This window comes from Echinops telfairi, unplaced genomic scaffold (genome assembly GCF_000313985.2).
Source record: "Echinops telfairi isolate 266 unplaced genomic scaffold, ASM31398v2 ScPeMD7_40;HRSCAF=151, whole genome shotgun sequence".
Taxonomy (NCBI): domain Eukaryota; kingdom Metazoa; phylum Chordata; class Mammalia; order Afrosoricida; family Tenrecidae; genus Echinops; species Echinops telfairi.
Window position 1 is genome coordinate 1020089 of NW_022103938.1, and position 14330 is coordinate 1034418.

At 38.7% G+C, this 14330-nt stretch overlaps 1 protein-coding gene across 1 annotated transcript in view; it reads right to left on the reverse strand.

Moving 5' to 3' along the window:
* Positions 1-13572: 13572 nt before the first annotated feature.
* LOC101654166 (pregnancy zone protein-like) overlaps positions 13573-14330 on the reverse strand; it is a 77587-nt gene continuing 76829 nt past the window's right edge. The window contains exons 35-36 of the mRNA XM_045290507.1: positions 14162-14203; positions 13573-13722 (exon numbers count right to left, since the gene is read on the reverse strand). Of these exons, the coding sequence (XP_045146442.1) occupies positions 13700-13722; positions 14162-14203 (65 nt within the window). The 3' untranslated portion in view covers positions 13573-13699. The remainder of the gene's footprint in view (positions 13723-14161; positions 14204-14330) is intronic.

Here is a 14330-nt window from a genome sequence, read left to right on the forward strand (position 1 = left end):
AGGTCTGAAGAGGGGCTTATGGACTAGTATTGGACTTACAGACTTGAGTTGGACTGGGCTGGTATGTTTTCCTGATATATAACTTCTTCTTGATATAAAGCCCTTTCTTACACATATATGAGTGCCACTGGATTTGTTTCTCTGGTCAACCTGTCCTAACACACCACCCCAACGAGTAACCCACTACGTCACCAGGACTTCTCCAGTAAAGATTACAGTCAAGAAAACCCTAGAAATTCTAATTTAATACATGGAATTGCCATAAGTCAGAAATGACAACATCAATGGATTTATTTTGGTTTAGTTGCTAAACATTGAAAAGTTAAAGGGTTGCAGACACACTTAAAATGCCAAATAGATCTTAGTAATCTTGCTCTGCAAATATGGAGGAGCACTGGTGACACATTGGATTTAACATTGAATTCCTAACCAAAATAATGACTGATTGGAAACCACTAGCAAGTCTTACAGAGAAAGAGAGGCAGTCTGCTTCTGTAAAGATGTATATGAACCCTGTTCTACAGTGTCAGAGGAAACCAGGCGCAATTGTATGGCGATAATATATAAAAATCATAGTAAAGTCATGGAGGATAGGAGAGACAAGAGAGAAAATAAAATAAAGGAGTCAGACTCATTTACCGTAGCATGCTCACCTCAGCCCCTCTTGATGGTCCACGTGGAACTGGGAGAAGAGAGAGAGAAACTTTACTATCTTGGGACATTTATAGGTAGCCTGAAGACATGCATATTTAGTATGCCTCACAGATGGGGAGTATCTACATTAAGGCCCCCGACTCAAAGGTGAGGAAACCTAATACCTGTATTGAGGGGGGTTGGGTAACACCATGGGAAGGGAGAACTAAAGCATAATGTCTACTTCTGTAGGGAGGTACAATCAACCATGTGCTCACTTGAAGGCAGCATAGCTGTTAAGGGGAGAATCTGTGGAAATGATATCTAAACAGGGTAGTGTACATTGACTTTTAACTTACTAAAGTGGAGGCATTCTTACCATGGAATACCAGCTTTCCAGATTCCCCTTGTTATAAATTAGGGAAAATAGTCCTTGCCATATTTTCCTCAGTGTTAGTTTCCCATAGGATAACCATGAGTTGGAATTGGCTAGACAGCAGAGGTGAGCACATATGGATATGATTAGTCCAAACATATGAAATTTTTTTCCATAAAAGATCATCTTTAGAGGAGGAAGAATATCAGAAAGTTTATCAGATACTCAGAAAGAAGGAAAAAATGATGCGTAGCACATGATTTTAAAATTATTAAGGCAATGAGGGCCACTTAAAGATTATCTAGGGCATATAGTTAGTTAATGTCATTGTTTACTACTGAGTAATGTTTCCAGATTTAGTGAAGTTATTTTGTAACTTGTTGATTTCTCCTTTTAGGTCTCCCTTCCCCGACACCCCTCCCATAAATGCGATTCTGACTCATAGCAGCTGTATAGATAAGACGGAGTAGAGCTGCACAGGGCTCCATAGAAACTCCTCGTGGTTTGCAAGGTAATGGGGGAAGGCAGCCTTATGTTTTTCCTGAGTGGGCTGATGGGTTTGAATCACTTCCCTTGCGATTAGCAGTTCAACTCTTGCCATCATAGTTCCTTTTTAGCTTTTTCTCCCCAGGTGGCAGTGCAAATAATTTCTGTCCCAGTGAGACAGATAAGCCACATGTTTTATTGCATATTTTATATTAACATAGCACATGATTCTTATCCTAATATATTTTTTTCTTATACTATCAGTAAATACCTTACTTTTTTAGGCACTCTTTAAACTAGGCATATTATACTTTGACAAATATTACATTAACATTGGAAGCTGCTGCATTTAATGATTTCCATCTATGATTCTCAGTTTGAGTTATAGCATATTTTATAGAAAAATGTTCTTTTATTTTATATGATTTCACAAATGGATTTCCTCTAATTTTCAAGGTGTTCTTATTTTATGCTTAATAAAAAGAAGCAGTTTAATTTTATACTAGTAGCTCCATGCCCATGGAAAAAGAATTAACCATGCCAAGTGTTATTGTGATAATATTAATGATGCAAGTCTTTTGTGTGGTTTATATATTGACAGACTTTGAGTAATCAAGGATCACTTACTGGACATGACAAAACCCTTTTTTGTCAGATTAAGTACATATTACAGCTTGGCACCGTTTTTTCCCCCAGGTGCAAAATGTTGTTTGACACTAACACAGAAAGATTGCCTTTAATATCTTGAGTATTCTCTATTTTAATATTATCTATAGTGCTCTTGGATTAGTATTGAACTGCTCACTGCAAGGTTGGTGGTTCAAACCCCCAGCTGCTCCATGTGAGGTACAATGAGGCTGTTTTCATTAAGATTTACAGTTTGTGAAGTCTCATGTAGGATTGATATGAATTAGAATGGACTCAATGGTAGTCGGGTTGGTGTGGTTTAATTCTCATACTTAAATTTTATATGTGTATCAGAATATTAAGATGTTTCTGACACAATGACTATCAAAATAACAGCAACTTCTTTATAGTTTTAAAATGATTGAGCGTGTCAAAGAACAAACTGGAGTTTCTATTAAAATTAAAGTTTATTGAGGGGAAAAACGGAATTTATTGAAGTGACCAAATGATCTGGGGTTGAACAGTATTTTGTAAGACTTCACGAAAGTTCTGCAAGGAAAGAAAATTTTCACAGAGCTTAAATGAAAAAAAAGGTTTTTTTGAATTGGCTGATATTTATCAAATCATAAGACAATGACAGGCCCCTCAGGAATTATTTTGCTAATCATAAAGTCTGAGTCCTTTTACAGTTTACTCTATGGTTGTATTAAGGGCCAGTCTGGCTGTTTTTTCCAGGAAAATACCAACAGAGAAAGCATGGTGGGAGGACAGTTGCAGGTGCCCGCAAGCTTCCTGAGGTCTGCTGCCTAGCTGAGTTTTGAAAGTTAGTTCAGCATAATCAGTAAACATGCACATATTGGATCTGAACAAAAGTTGTTAGGACATGTCCCCAGGGTCAGTGAATGATTGCAGGCAAGTTCTCTCAGTAATATGCTTAATACCCTGTAGTTTCTTCTGTCAGATGAATGATGGGAGGTGAGTTCAAAAACAAAAATGATAACAACAACAATAATAAAACCCCATTACTGGTGAGTCCATTCTGACTCAAAGCACCCTTATAGGAAGATTAGAACTGCTTCTTAGAGTTTCTGATATTGTAAATCCTTATGGGAGCAGACACATCTTTTTTTGTTTAATTGGTCCTTGTGTTAATCCAGATTGACTAGAGAAACAAATTAATTGGCTCTCATATATGTGTAAGAGAGAGCTTTCTATCAAAGAGTAATTGTATATTAAGAAAACATCTCAGCCCAGTCCAGATCAAGTCCTCAAGTCTGATATTAGCCCATAATTCCAATACCAGTCTATAAATTCCTCTTCAGACTCATGCAACACATGAAATGATGCTGAATGCAGGAAGATCACAGGCTGGTGGTTGGAAAGTCCTATGGGTCCAGTGGTGGTGGAAGCATCTCAGCACTGGCATGGGTCTCCACGTGACTCCTTCAGTTCCAGGGCTCTGGCTCTCATAAGCATATCTCCACGTGGCTTGTCAACAGGAATGTGAAGTAGAGAGAGAGAATGTCTCACCTCCAAGGAGGAAGAGAGGAAGTCCCAGAATCCTGAGAAGGCCACACCCACAAAGAGGGATCAATCAGGCTGTGATCTGATTGACAGGCTAGACTCCACCCCTTCATTCCTTTATCAAGTTGGCATAACACTGTGTAACTACCACACTTACTTAGTCTAGATATTTCATATGTTATTCTTCATATAATACTAGTCCCTTTGTGACCAACATACTTCAGTTAGCATGATTTTTCAAAAGCTCATCAGTGTTGTAGCATGTATCAGGATTTAATCTCTCTTTGAGAATGAGTAATACTCCATTGCTTATGATCTTAATAATCTTAATCTTAAAGATGTCTTCTCAACACTAATGTATCTTTTTTAATGGAATTTTTAGCAACTAATCTTTAATCAATTACATATATTGAATTAAAGTTATTTTTAATGTCAAAGAAATATTTATCTAAGCTTCAATGATTTCTGAGCTTTATTTTACTTTTCCTATTACAGTCAACTAAAACAGAAACCAGTACCTTTCTTTTTTAAACCAATAATAATACAATTATATATAATCCCATTTAAAATTGTTTCTCTTTGCACATTTTCATATCTATTCATCTTTCTATCTTTATCAAGAGAGCTGTCTATAGTCAAGTCCACAAAATGTGATAATATCACTTGAGGGCTTAGAATTTTTTATATATATATATATATATATACATATACATATTCTTAGTACTTCTTTGGTGTTTGATTTTTTTTTACAGCTGGTCATTAACTTTTCAGTAATGGACAATGTTTTGATACTTTCCATAGGGTTTTCAGTGGCTAATCCTCTCAAGTGGACAGTCTTTGCCTTTTTCGTGCTATATTCTTAGTCTGAAGCTGCTGGAACCTGTTTCCTTTGGGTGATTCTGTTGGTATTTGAGATATCAGTGACAGTTTTCAGCATCACAACACACAAGCCACCACAGTACAACAAACTGATAGACAAGATACAGGACAAGTAATGTCATTGCTGATGGGAGATGGATCTTGGTCAAAAGAAGAGAATGCCAGCAAGATCTCTACTTTTGTTTCTTTGACGATGTAGAGGCATTCAGCTGTGTGGATCATAACAAACCATGGATAGCCTTGAGGAGATGGGAATTCCAGAATATTTAATTGTGCTCCTGTGGAACCTGTACATAGACAAAGAGGCAGTTGTATGAACAGAAACAAGGAACACTGCATAGTTTAAAATCAGTAAAGTCACGTGTCCGAGTTGTATCCACTTAGAATAATTATTCAATCTGTTTATTGAGCAAATTGTCAGAGAAGCTGGACTATGTGAAGAGGGATGCAGTATCAGGATTAGAGGAAGGCTTATCATCAACTTGCAACATGCAGATAAAACAACCTTGCTTGATACAAGTGAGGGGGGCTTGAACTTGCTAATGAAGTTTACAGAGTATAACCTTCAATACGGATTGTAACTCAATGTAAAGAAAACAAAAACCCCCACAATTGGACCAATAGGTAACATCATGGTAAAAGGAGAAAAAGTTGAAGTTGTCAAGGATTTTGTCTTGTTCAGATTCACAATTGAAGCTCAAGAAAGTGTGAATCAAATGACATACTGCATTAGGTAAGTCTGAGGCACAAATAGATCAAAGATAAGTCTGAGGCACAAATAGATCAAAGGTAAGTCTGAGGCATACATAGATCAAATGACATACTGCATTAGGTAAATCTGAGGCATAAGACCTCTTTAGAGTGTTGAAAAACAAGGTTGTTGAACAGACCTCTTTTGAGTGTTGAAAAGCAAGTCCCCTACTTTGGGGACTAAGGTAGGCCTGACCCAAGGCCTGGTATTTTCAATGGCTTTATATGCATGTGAAAGTTGGACATTGAATAAGTAACACTGAAGAAAAAATGATGCATTGGTCTACAGTGTTGGCAGAGTATTCCAAGTACTGTGGGCTACTGCCACAAGAACAAATAAATATGTCTTGGAAGAAGTACACCCAGAATGCTCTTTAGAGGCAAGGTTGGTGAGGTTTATTTTCCACATGCTTTCGACATATTATCAGGAGAGATTAGTTCCTGGAGAAGGACATCTTGCTTGGTAAGGTAGAGGGGCAGTGAAAAAGAAGAAGACCCTTGACAAAATGGATTGACAAGTGGCTGCAACTTGTCAAACACATGAACAGTTTTGAGGAAAGCACAGCAGTGCTTTGTTCTGTTATACATAGATAGGGTTGCTATGAGTCGGAACTGGTTGTACAGCACCCAAGCACAACAAAAGCCTGTGTCGTGGTGCTGAAGAAGAACACTGAAAATATTGTGGACTGACAAAAGAACAAACTGGTATAGGTGGGAACTGGAAACACAGGGAATACAGGACAGATGAACCCCTCAGGACCAGCGGTGAGAGTGGTGATACCGGGAGGGTGGAGGGAATGTAGGGTAGAAAGTGGGGAACCAATCCAATGACAAAGATCTACGTATAACCTCCTCTCTGGAGGTCAGACAGCAGAAAAGTGTGTGAAGGGAGACGTTGGACAGTGTATGATATGATGAAATAATAATGACTTGTAAATTATCAAGGGTACATGAGGGAGGGGGGAATAGGGAGGCAGGGGAAAAATGAGGAGCTGATGCCAGAGGCTCAAGTGGAAAGCAGATATTTGGAGAATGATGAGGGCAACAAATGTGCAAATGTGCTTGACATAATGGATGTCTGTATGGATTGTGATAAGTGTTGTATGAGCCCCCAATAAAATAATTTTTTAAAAAAGAACAGGTCTATCTCTCTCTATCTCTTTTATCAGGCTGCTTGGGTGTCTTCAGATGTGGCAACTGATTTCTCTCAGAACCAAAGATCTGGGGGAAAGCAAAGTGGAAGTCATAATATTGCTATTTGAATACTGGCATTCCTCAGTATTCCATTGATTGTCCAGGTTAGTTCTGTTTAATGTAAACTGAGAGTATACGGGGCCACGACTCCCAGGAAGTGGAAACCATGTGGGTGCGTCTTGGAAGCCTGCAGCCACAATCTCGGTTCTGCTAGTTGTTGTGGTGAGGTACCATCAAGTTGATTCCATCTCATAGCAACAAGACACCACCCTGTCCTGCACCATCCTCATCATGGTTATGTTTGGATTCGTTGTTGCAGCCATTGTGTCCTCCGTCTCATTGAGGGGTTTCCTCTTTTTCGCTGCTCCTCCACTTTACCAAGCATGAAGTCTTGCTTCAGAGATTAGTCTCTCTGGATAATAGTCCTAAGTATGTAAGTTGATAGCAGCTAACAACAGCCTGTGTCATTTAAAAAAAACAAACCCAAACACACAAGCTCCCCGCCCCAAACAAACAAACAAACAAACAAACAAACAAACAAACAAACAAACTAACTAACTAACAAAACTTACCGTTTCATTGTCATTTAGGTGAAATTGTATAGCGCAATTTAAGCTTTCTATTTAACAATGTATACCCATTTGTTTCATTGCATTGGTTGCAACCCCACAATCTAATGATACTCATCTCTTCTCCTCTCTGTGTTTCCCTGTTTCCATTTGTCCTTCTTGCCTATTCCTTTCTGCCTTTTGAATTTTGGGCAAATGCTGCCCTTTTGGTCCGGTATAACTGAATATTCTAATGAGGGCATACCTTCCTGGTGTTACTAATCATCTTATTGATCAAATTCACTGCCAACTAGTTAATTTGGTTTCATAGTAACTGTATGGAAAAATTGTAGAACTGCCCCTGTGTGTTCTGAGGCTGTTAATCTTTACAGGAGCAGAAACCTCATCTTTCTCCTGTGGAGTGGCTGGTGGTTTGAAATGACTGAACTTGCATGCCAGTTCATAACCCACAACAACACACAGACTCCACCTTATAGGCCTATGTACTGTTTGGCTGACAGTTGAGCACAGAGTGAGTTCAATTCCAGGCTTGAGAGGTGACTAAAGATCATGCTCTCAGGGATTGAGACCGTTTATTGTGCCAGCCTGGCTGATAAACGCAGGTGGGATTGACTGAGGGGCGGAGAGATGGATGGCTTGGTGAGCCTTGCCTTTCTTGTCTCTCGCTCTGTGATCATCGGACCAGTGTGCGGCTGCCTTGCTTGTTCTGTGCTTTAATTTAAAGGCTACACAGCCTGTGGGACGCCTAGCCTGTGGACTGTGTTGCTGTAAGTTGAGGTCCCTTTAAGACTTCTCTGGAGCTGGGAACTGGCAATTGGTGACCTGCCTTGTAATTGGCTGCTGTGCTGACATAACCTAGCTCTCTACAAATACAGGAAGATCTGGCATCAGATAGAGACTGGAAGGACTGCTAGTCTCTCAACTTTCTCTCACGGACGTGAGTTGCACTAAGCCATTTGTAGTGCTTTCTAATTTAACTGTTTATTTCTTGTATTGTATATTTATCTGTATATGATTTAACATTTCATTTCTCGTTATATATATCTAATTATCTTTATGATTTAACATTTCATTTTTTGTTATATATTAATTACCTTTATAAATAAATATATTATATTATCAAGAATTTGGTTTTATCTCTCTAGAGAACCCTGTCTAACACAGGGATTATATCAATCTCCTTCCAATCAGCAAGTCTGATTTCTTTCATGATTTTGAGTTGTGTATGTATTTTTCTCCCACTTTATCCAGGACCCGCTAATTTGATCCCTTTCAGAGCAGTTTATAGCGATTGTCTGGAACCATCTAGTTCTTCTGGTTTCATGGTCATGAAGACTGATGAACGTGTGGCCCCTGAGTTCATTGGACTAATTGTTTCCACGTGTCTTGGATTTTCCTCACTCTTCTTTGGTTTTGACAGGAGAGAACAATAGTGGCAGCCTATATGGCTACTCATGACTTTTTAAGGCTCCACTCGTTCCTCACAAAAGTAGGAGTAGAACATTGTCTTTATGGACTGCGTTATGCCATTTGACCTTGGTGTCACATGAGACTATGGTCTGGAGCCCCCAGGCCCAGTGACTCAATCCTTCTAGGGGTTTGCCTGTATCTAAGAAGTTTGAATAAGTCTGCCTCTTGTGTTGTTGCTGTTGGTGGTGGTGTCAGGTACCATCTGGCCAGCTCCAACCCATAGCAACATGCACAACAGGATGAAACACTGCATGGTTCTGCACCATCCTCACAACTGTTCCTGTGCCTGAGCCCATCGAGGCAGTCACTGTATCAATCCATCTCATTGAGGGCCTTCCTCGTTTTTGCTGCCTCTCTGCTTTACCAAACATGATGCTCTTTTCCAGAGACATCTCTCCTCACAATGTGCCCAAAGTATGTAAGACAAAGTACTGCCATCCTTGCCTCTAAGGAGCACTCTGGTCTTACTTCTACCAATACAGATCAGTCTGTCCTTTTGGTAGTCTATGGTACTTTCAATATTCTTTTCCAGCACCAATATTCAAATGCATCAATTCTATAGTCTTCCTTATTCCTTGTCCAACTTTCACTTGCATATATTGGACATATGGCTTGGGTCAGGCACATCTTAGTCCTCAAAAGAATATCCTTGTTGTTAATGCTCTAAAGAGTTCTTGTGCAGTAGTTTTACCTTATGAGATACATTTTTTTGAGCTCTTGATTGTTGCTTCCATGAGCATTGATTGTAGATCCAAGCAAGAAAAAAATCCTTGAAAACTACAGCCCATTCTCCATTTATCATGATGTTACCTATTGGCTCAGTTGTGGGGATTTTGGTCTTCCTCACACTGAGTTGTAATCCATACTGAAGGATGTAGTCCATGATCTTCATCAAGTACTTCAAGACCTCCTCACTTTCAGCAAGCTAGATTGTGTCACCTGGATACTTCAGGTATCCAGGTAATAAGCCTTCCTCCAATCCTGATGCTGCATTCTTCTTCATATAATCTGGCTTATCTGCTAATTTGCTCAGTGTATAGATTGAATGAATATGATGAGAAAATACAACCCTGATGTACAGCTTTCCTGATTGGAAACTATACAGTAGTCCCTTGTTCTGTTTGCACAACTGTCTCTTGATCCATGTACAAGTCCAAAAGAGCAAGATGAAGTGTTCTGGAATTTCCATTCTTCTCAAGGTTATCCATAGTTTATTATGGTCTACACAGTCAAATGCCTTTGTATAATCAATGAAACAAAAATAAACATCTTTGTGGTATTCTCTGATTTGAGCCAAGCTCCACCGGACATCAGCAATGATACCTCTTGTTCCATATTGTGTTAATCTGGGTTGACTAGAGAAACAAATTAATAGACACTTATATATGTATAAGAAAGAGCTTTATATAAAGAGTAATTATATATTAAGAAAACATCCCAGTCCAGTCCAGATCAAGTCCACAAGACCAATATTGACCCATATGTCTGATGCCAGTCTATAAGTTCCTCTTCAGACTCATGCAACACATGCAATGATGCCGATTGCAGGAAGATCACTGGCCAGTGGGTGCAAACTCTTGTGGATCCAGTGGCAGAGGAAGCATTTCAGTGCTGGCCTGGGTCTCCATGTGGCTCCTCCAGCTCCAGGGTACTAGTGTAGCTCCATATGTCTTGTCAACAGGAATGTCTCACAGGGAGTGTCTGTCCTGCCTCCAGGGAGGAAGATAGGAGTACCCCAGGATCCTCAGGAGAAGGCCATGCTCCCAGAGATGCCTCATTGACTATGACCTGATTGATAGGCTAGACTCCACCCCTTCGCAAGTTGACAGATTATGTAACTGACACACATCCTCTTCTGAATCCAGCCTGAACTTCTTTTTAAAAAAAATAATTTTATTGGGGGCTCTTACATCCAGTGTGTCAAGCATCAAGCACATTTGCACATACGCTGCCATCATCATTTTCAAAGCATTCTCTTCCCACTTGTGCCCCTGATATCCGCTCCCCATTTCTTCCCCCTCCCTCCCTCACACACCCTCCCTCCAAAGCCCTTGATAAGTTATAGATTATTTTTTTCCATATCTTATATCATCCTCCGTCACCCCTCACCCACTTTTCTGTTATTCGTCTCCCTGGGAGGGGGTTCTAGTTTGATCCTTGTGATTGGTTCCCCTTTTCTCCCCCCATCCTCTCCTGATAGCTCTACTCTCCTTGTTGGCCATGAGGGGTTTATCTATCCTGGATTCCCTGTGTTGTGGGTTCTTATCTGTAGCAGTGTGCATGCTCTGGTCTGATCCAATTTGTAAGGTCATGATAGTGGGGTGAAAGAACCACCAAAGAGCTAGAGGAAAGTTGAGTGTTTCATCGGTGCTAGACTGTACCCTGACTGGCTCATCTCTTCCCTGTGACCCCTCTATGAGAGGATGTCCAATGGTCTACAGATGGGCATTGGGTCTCCACTCCATGCCACCCCTCTACCCCCCATTCACCTTAGGTATGATTTTATTCTGGGTCTTAAATGCCTGATACCTGATCCCATCGACACCTCATGATCACACAGGCTGGTGTACTTCTTCCATGTGGGTTTTGTTTCTTCACAGTTAGATGGCCACTTGTTTATCTTCTAGCCTTTAAGACCCCAGATGCTATATCTTTTGATAGCCGGGCACCATCAGCTTTCTTCAACACACTTGCTTAGGCACCCATTTTGTCTTCAGCAATCATGTTGGGAGGGTAAGTTCCCAGAATGCCAGATTGTTAGAACAAAGTGTTCTTGTCTTAAGGGAGTACTTGAGTTGAGGACCAATGTCTATCTGCAACCTTAGTTCTTAACATATAGATATGAGTACATAGTTCTATTCCCCTCTCATTTTATATATATATATATAAAACTATATACATATAACTATATATATAACTATATATATACATATATAACTATATATATATAGTTATATATATAACTATAACTTAACTTCTGGCAGTTCCCTGTCAATATGCTGCTGCAACCGTTGTTGGATGATTTTTAGCAAAATTTTACTTGTGTGTGATATCAGTGATAACTATTCTATAGTGTGGGCCACCTTTCTTAGGAATGGGAACAAATATGGATCTGTTCCAGTCAATTGGCCCAAGTAGCTGTCTTCCAAATTTCCTGGCATAGTTGAGTGAGTGTTTCCATTGTTTCTTCAGCTTTCTGAAAACATGGCATGGGTATTCCATCAATTCCTGGAGTCTTGTTTTTAGTATAACGCATTCAGTGAATCTTGAACTTCTTCTTTCAGCACCATTGGTTCTTGCTCATATGCTACCTCCTGAAATGGTGGACTGTTGCTACTTCTTTTTGGTACAGTGCCTCTGTGTTTTCTTTCTATCTTTTCTTGATGCTTCCTGCATCATTCAATATTTTGCGTATCTCACTGCCATCAAATCAATGCTGACTCATAACGACCCCCCGTGAATTTTTTGAGACTGTAACTGTTTGTGGAAGTAGAAAGCCCAGTCTTTCTCTCACAGAGCAGCTGGTGGTTTTGAACCACCGACCAATCTGATCACAACCCAATGCTTAACCACTACACCACCAGGGTTTGATATTAGAATCTTTCAAATTGCATTTTGCGGCTTGATTTTTTTTTCTTGAGTTCTTTCAGTTTCAGATATGCTGCGTATGTTTCCCTCTTGGTTTTCTAATTCTAGGTCCTTGCATATTTTGTTAAAATATTTGGCTTTGCTCCTCAAGGTGCTCTTTGAAAATTTTTATCCAGCCCCTTGAATGCATCTTTCTTCCATTTGCTTTAGCTTCTCGACAATTAAAATTTCAGAATCCCTTCTCACATTCCCTTGGATTTTTTCTTTCTTTCCTGGCTTCTAAATGATGTTTTGTGTTTCTCATGAATGATGGTGTTGATGTCCTCCCACTCCTCATCAGGCCTTTTGCCATCAGTGCTCAATGTGTCAAACCTGTTATTGAGATGTTCTCAGAATTCAGGTGGAACAGACTCAAGGTCATATTTGACTCTTGTGGATTTGTTTTTATTTTCTTCGGCTTTATCCAGAACTTACATATGATCAATTAATGGTCTGTTCCACAGTTAGCCCGTGGTCTGGTTTTAGTTGTTGATATTGAGTTGCTCTATTGTGTTTTCCTAGAGATGCAGTCAATTTGATTTCTGTGTATTCCATCTGGGGAAGTCCATGTGTGGTGCACGTGCCTTTTCTTAGTCCAGTGGCTAGAACTTCTGGTACTCTTTTGAATAAAAGCAGCGAGAGTGGGCATTTTTGCTTTGCTTCTGATCTTTGATTCCATTGGCTAATCATGCTCGTCTATAGCCTTTCTGATTTACTGACCAGTTGTGCTAACAATTATTTACATATGGCTTTTGAAGTCTTAAAGAAATGTCTATTTGCCCTTTTATGTCTATTAGTTTCTTTTTTTTTAAACCTGATTTTTGCTTATCTTTTGTTTGATTTATCCACATTAAGTATTAGTATGTCTTCATGCTGAATTTACTCTTTTCATAGTATGTAATTCCACTTACTTTCCATGATAATTTTTTGAACAGTTTTATTGGCATATAATTCACATTTATAATAGTTCAATCACATCAAGACTTTTTCTTTTAATTTTGAAGTTTACTTCATCTGATATTAACATAGTTCCTAGTTTCTTTTAATTAATGTTTTCATGGCATATTATTCTCCCTCATTTTACTTTCAAGCTCTATCATTTTACAAGGGAGCTTTTCTTGGAGATAGCAAATTTGTTCAATCTTTTAAAATATGCTCTAACCATTCTGTCTTTTTAACATTTAAATTATTTGCACCTAACATAATTATCAACAGGTAAGAATATACACACACCACACTTCTGTTTCTTTTTATGTTTTATTTTTCCTGCATTCCTTGGGGTTACTTAAATAATTTTTAGAATTTTATTTTATTTATTTATTGTATTTTTGAATGTACTCCTGTGGATAGATTTTTAAATGTCCCTTAAAATGCTATGGAGAATATAGATATATTTCAAAAGGAAAACTAACATTGATAAATAGAAAACAAAGAGAGTAAAGCATTGTAAATATAACTTTATTCAATACATGTACTATGAACTCCTTCCTTCCTTTCTCCTCTCTGTTGATAGATCTTCATTTCTGCCGAAGTCCATCTGATGAGGTACATACATTTCCACTCCTCAAGCATTTCCTTGTTCCGATTCTAAACAATATCAGAAAGGATATAACTACCAGAGAAATTCTATGATCTACTGTAGGAGTAGTTTTACATCATAAATATTTTTACTTAATAAAATTTTATTTACTTTTTACGATAGAATTTTCTGACATTTACAGATTTGAAGTGGAGAACTGACATCCTTACAGGAAATAGTATCCTGTCAAAATAAATCCTGTCAACTAGCTTAGAGGAAAGTTTTAGACATTAAATCTCTCATTTGAAATCATTCAATTCTTAACAGATAACAGCAGAAGTTTTTATACTATGACAAGGATACACTCATCTTAAGAAGCAATCTTATGCAGAAAGGTGAAATACTGTTTTTCTCTATTCATTTCTTCCTCCCTCACTCCCTTAGTCCATCCCTTCCTTCCTTCCTTCCTTCCTCAGTTGGCATTAGAGTTTACTGTTTATACTTTACCAGAACTACAAGGGGCACTGTACTCTTCAATGGCAAATTCATCTGAAAGAAGAAAAGGATGGGCCTTGTGAATAAAGAATGAACACATTCAGTAGCAGACACGTGAGTAACTACTGAATTACATAACTCAAATAAGGAAGTGGTACTCTGATATCCAAAGAGCTATATA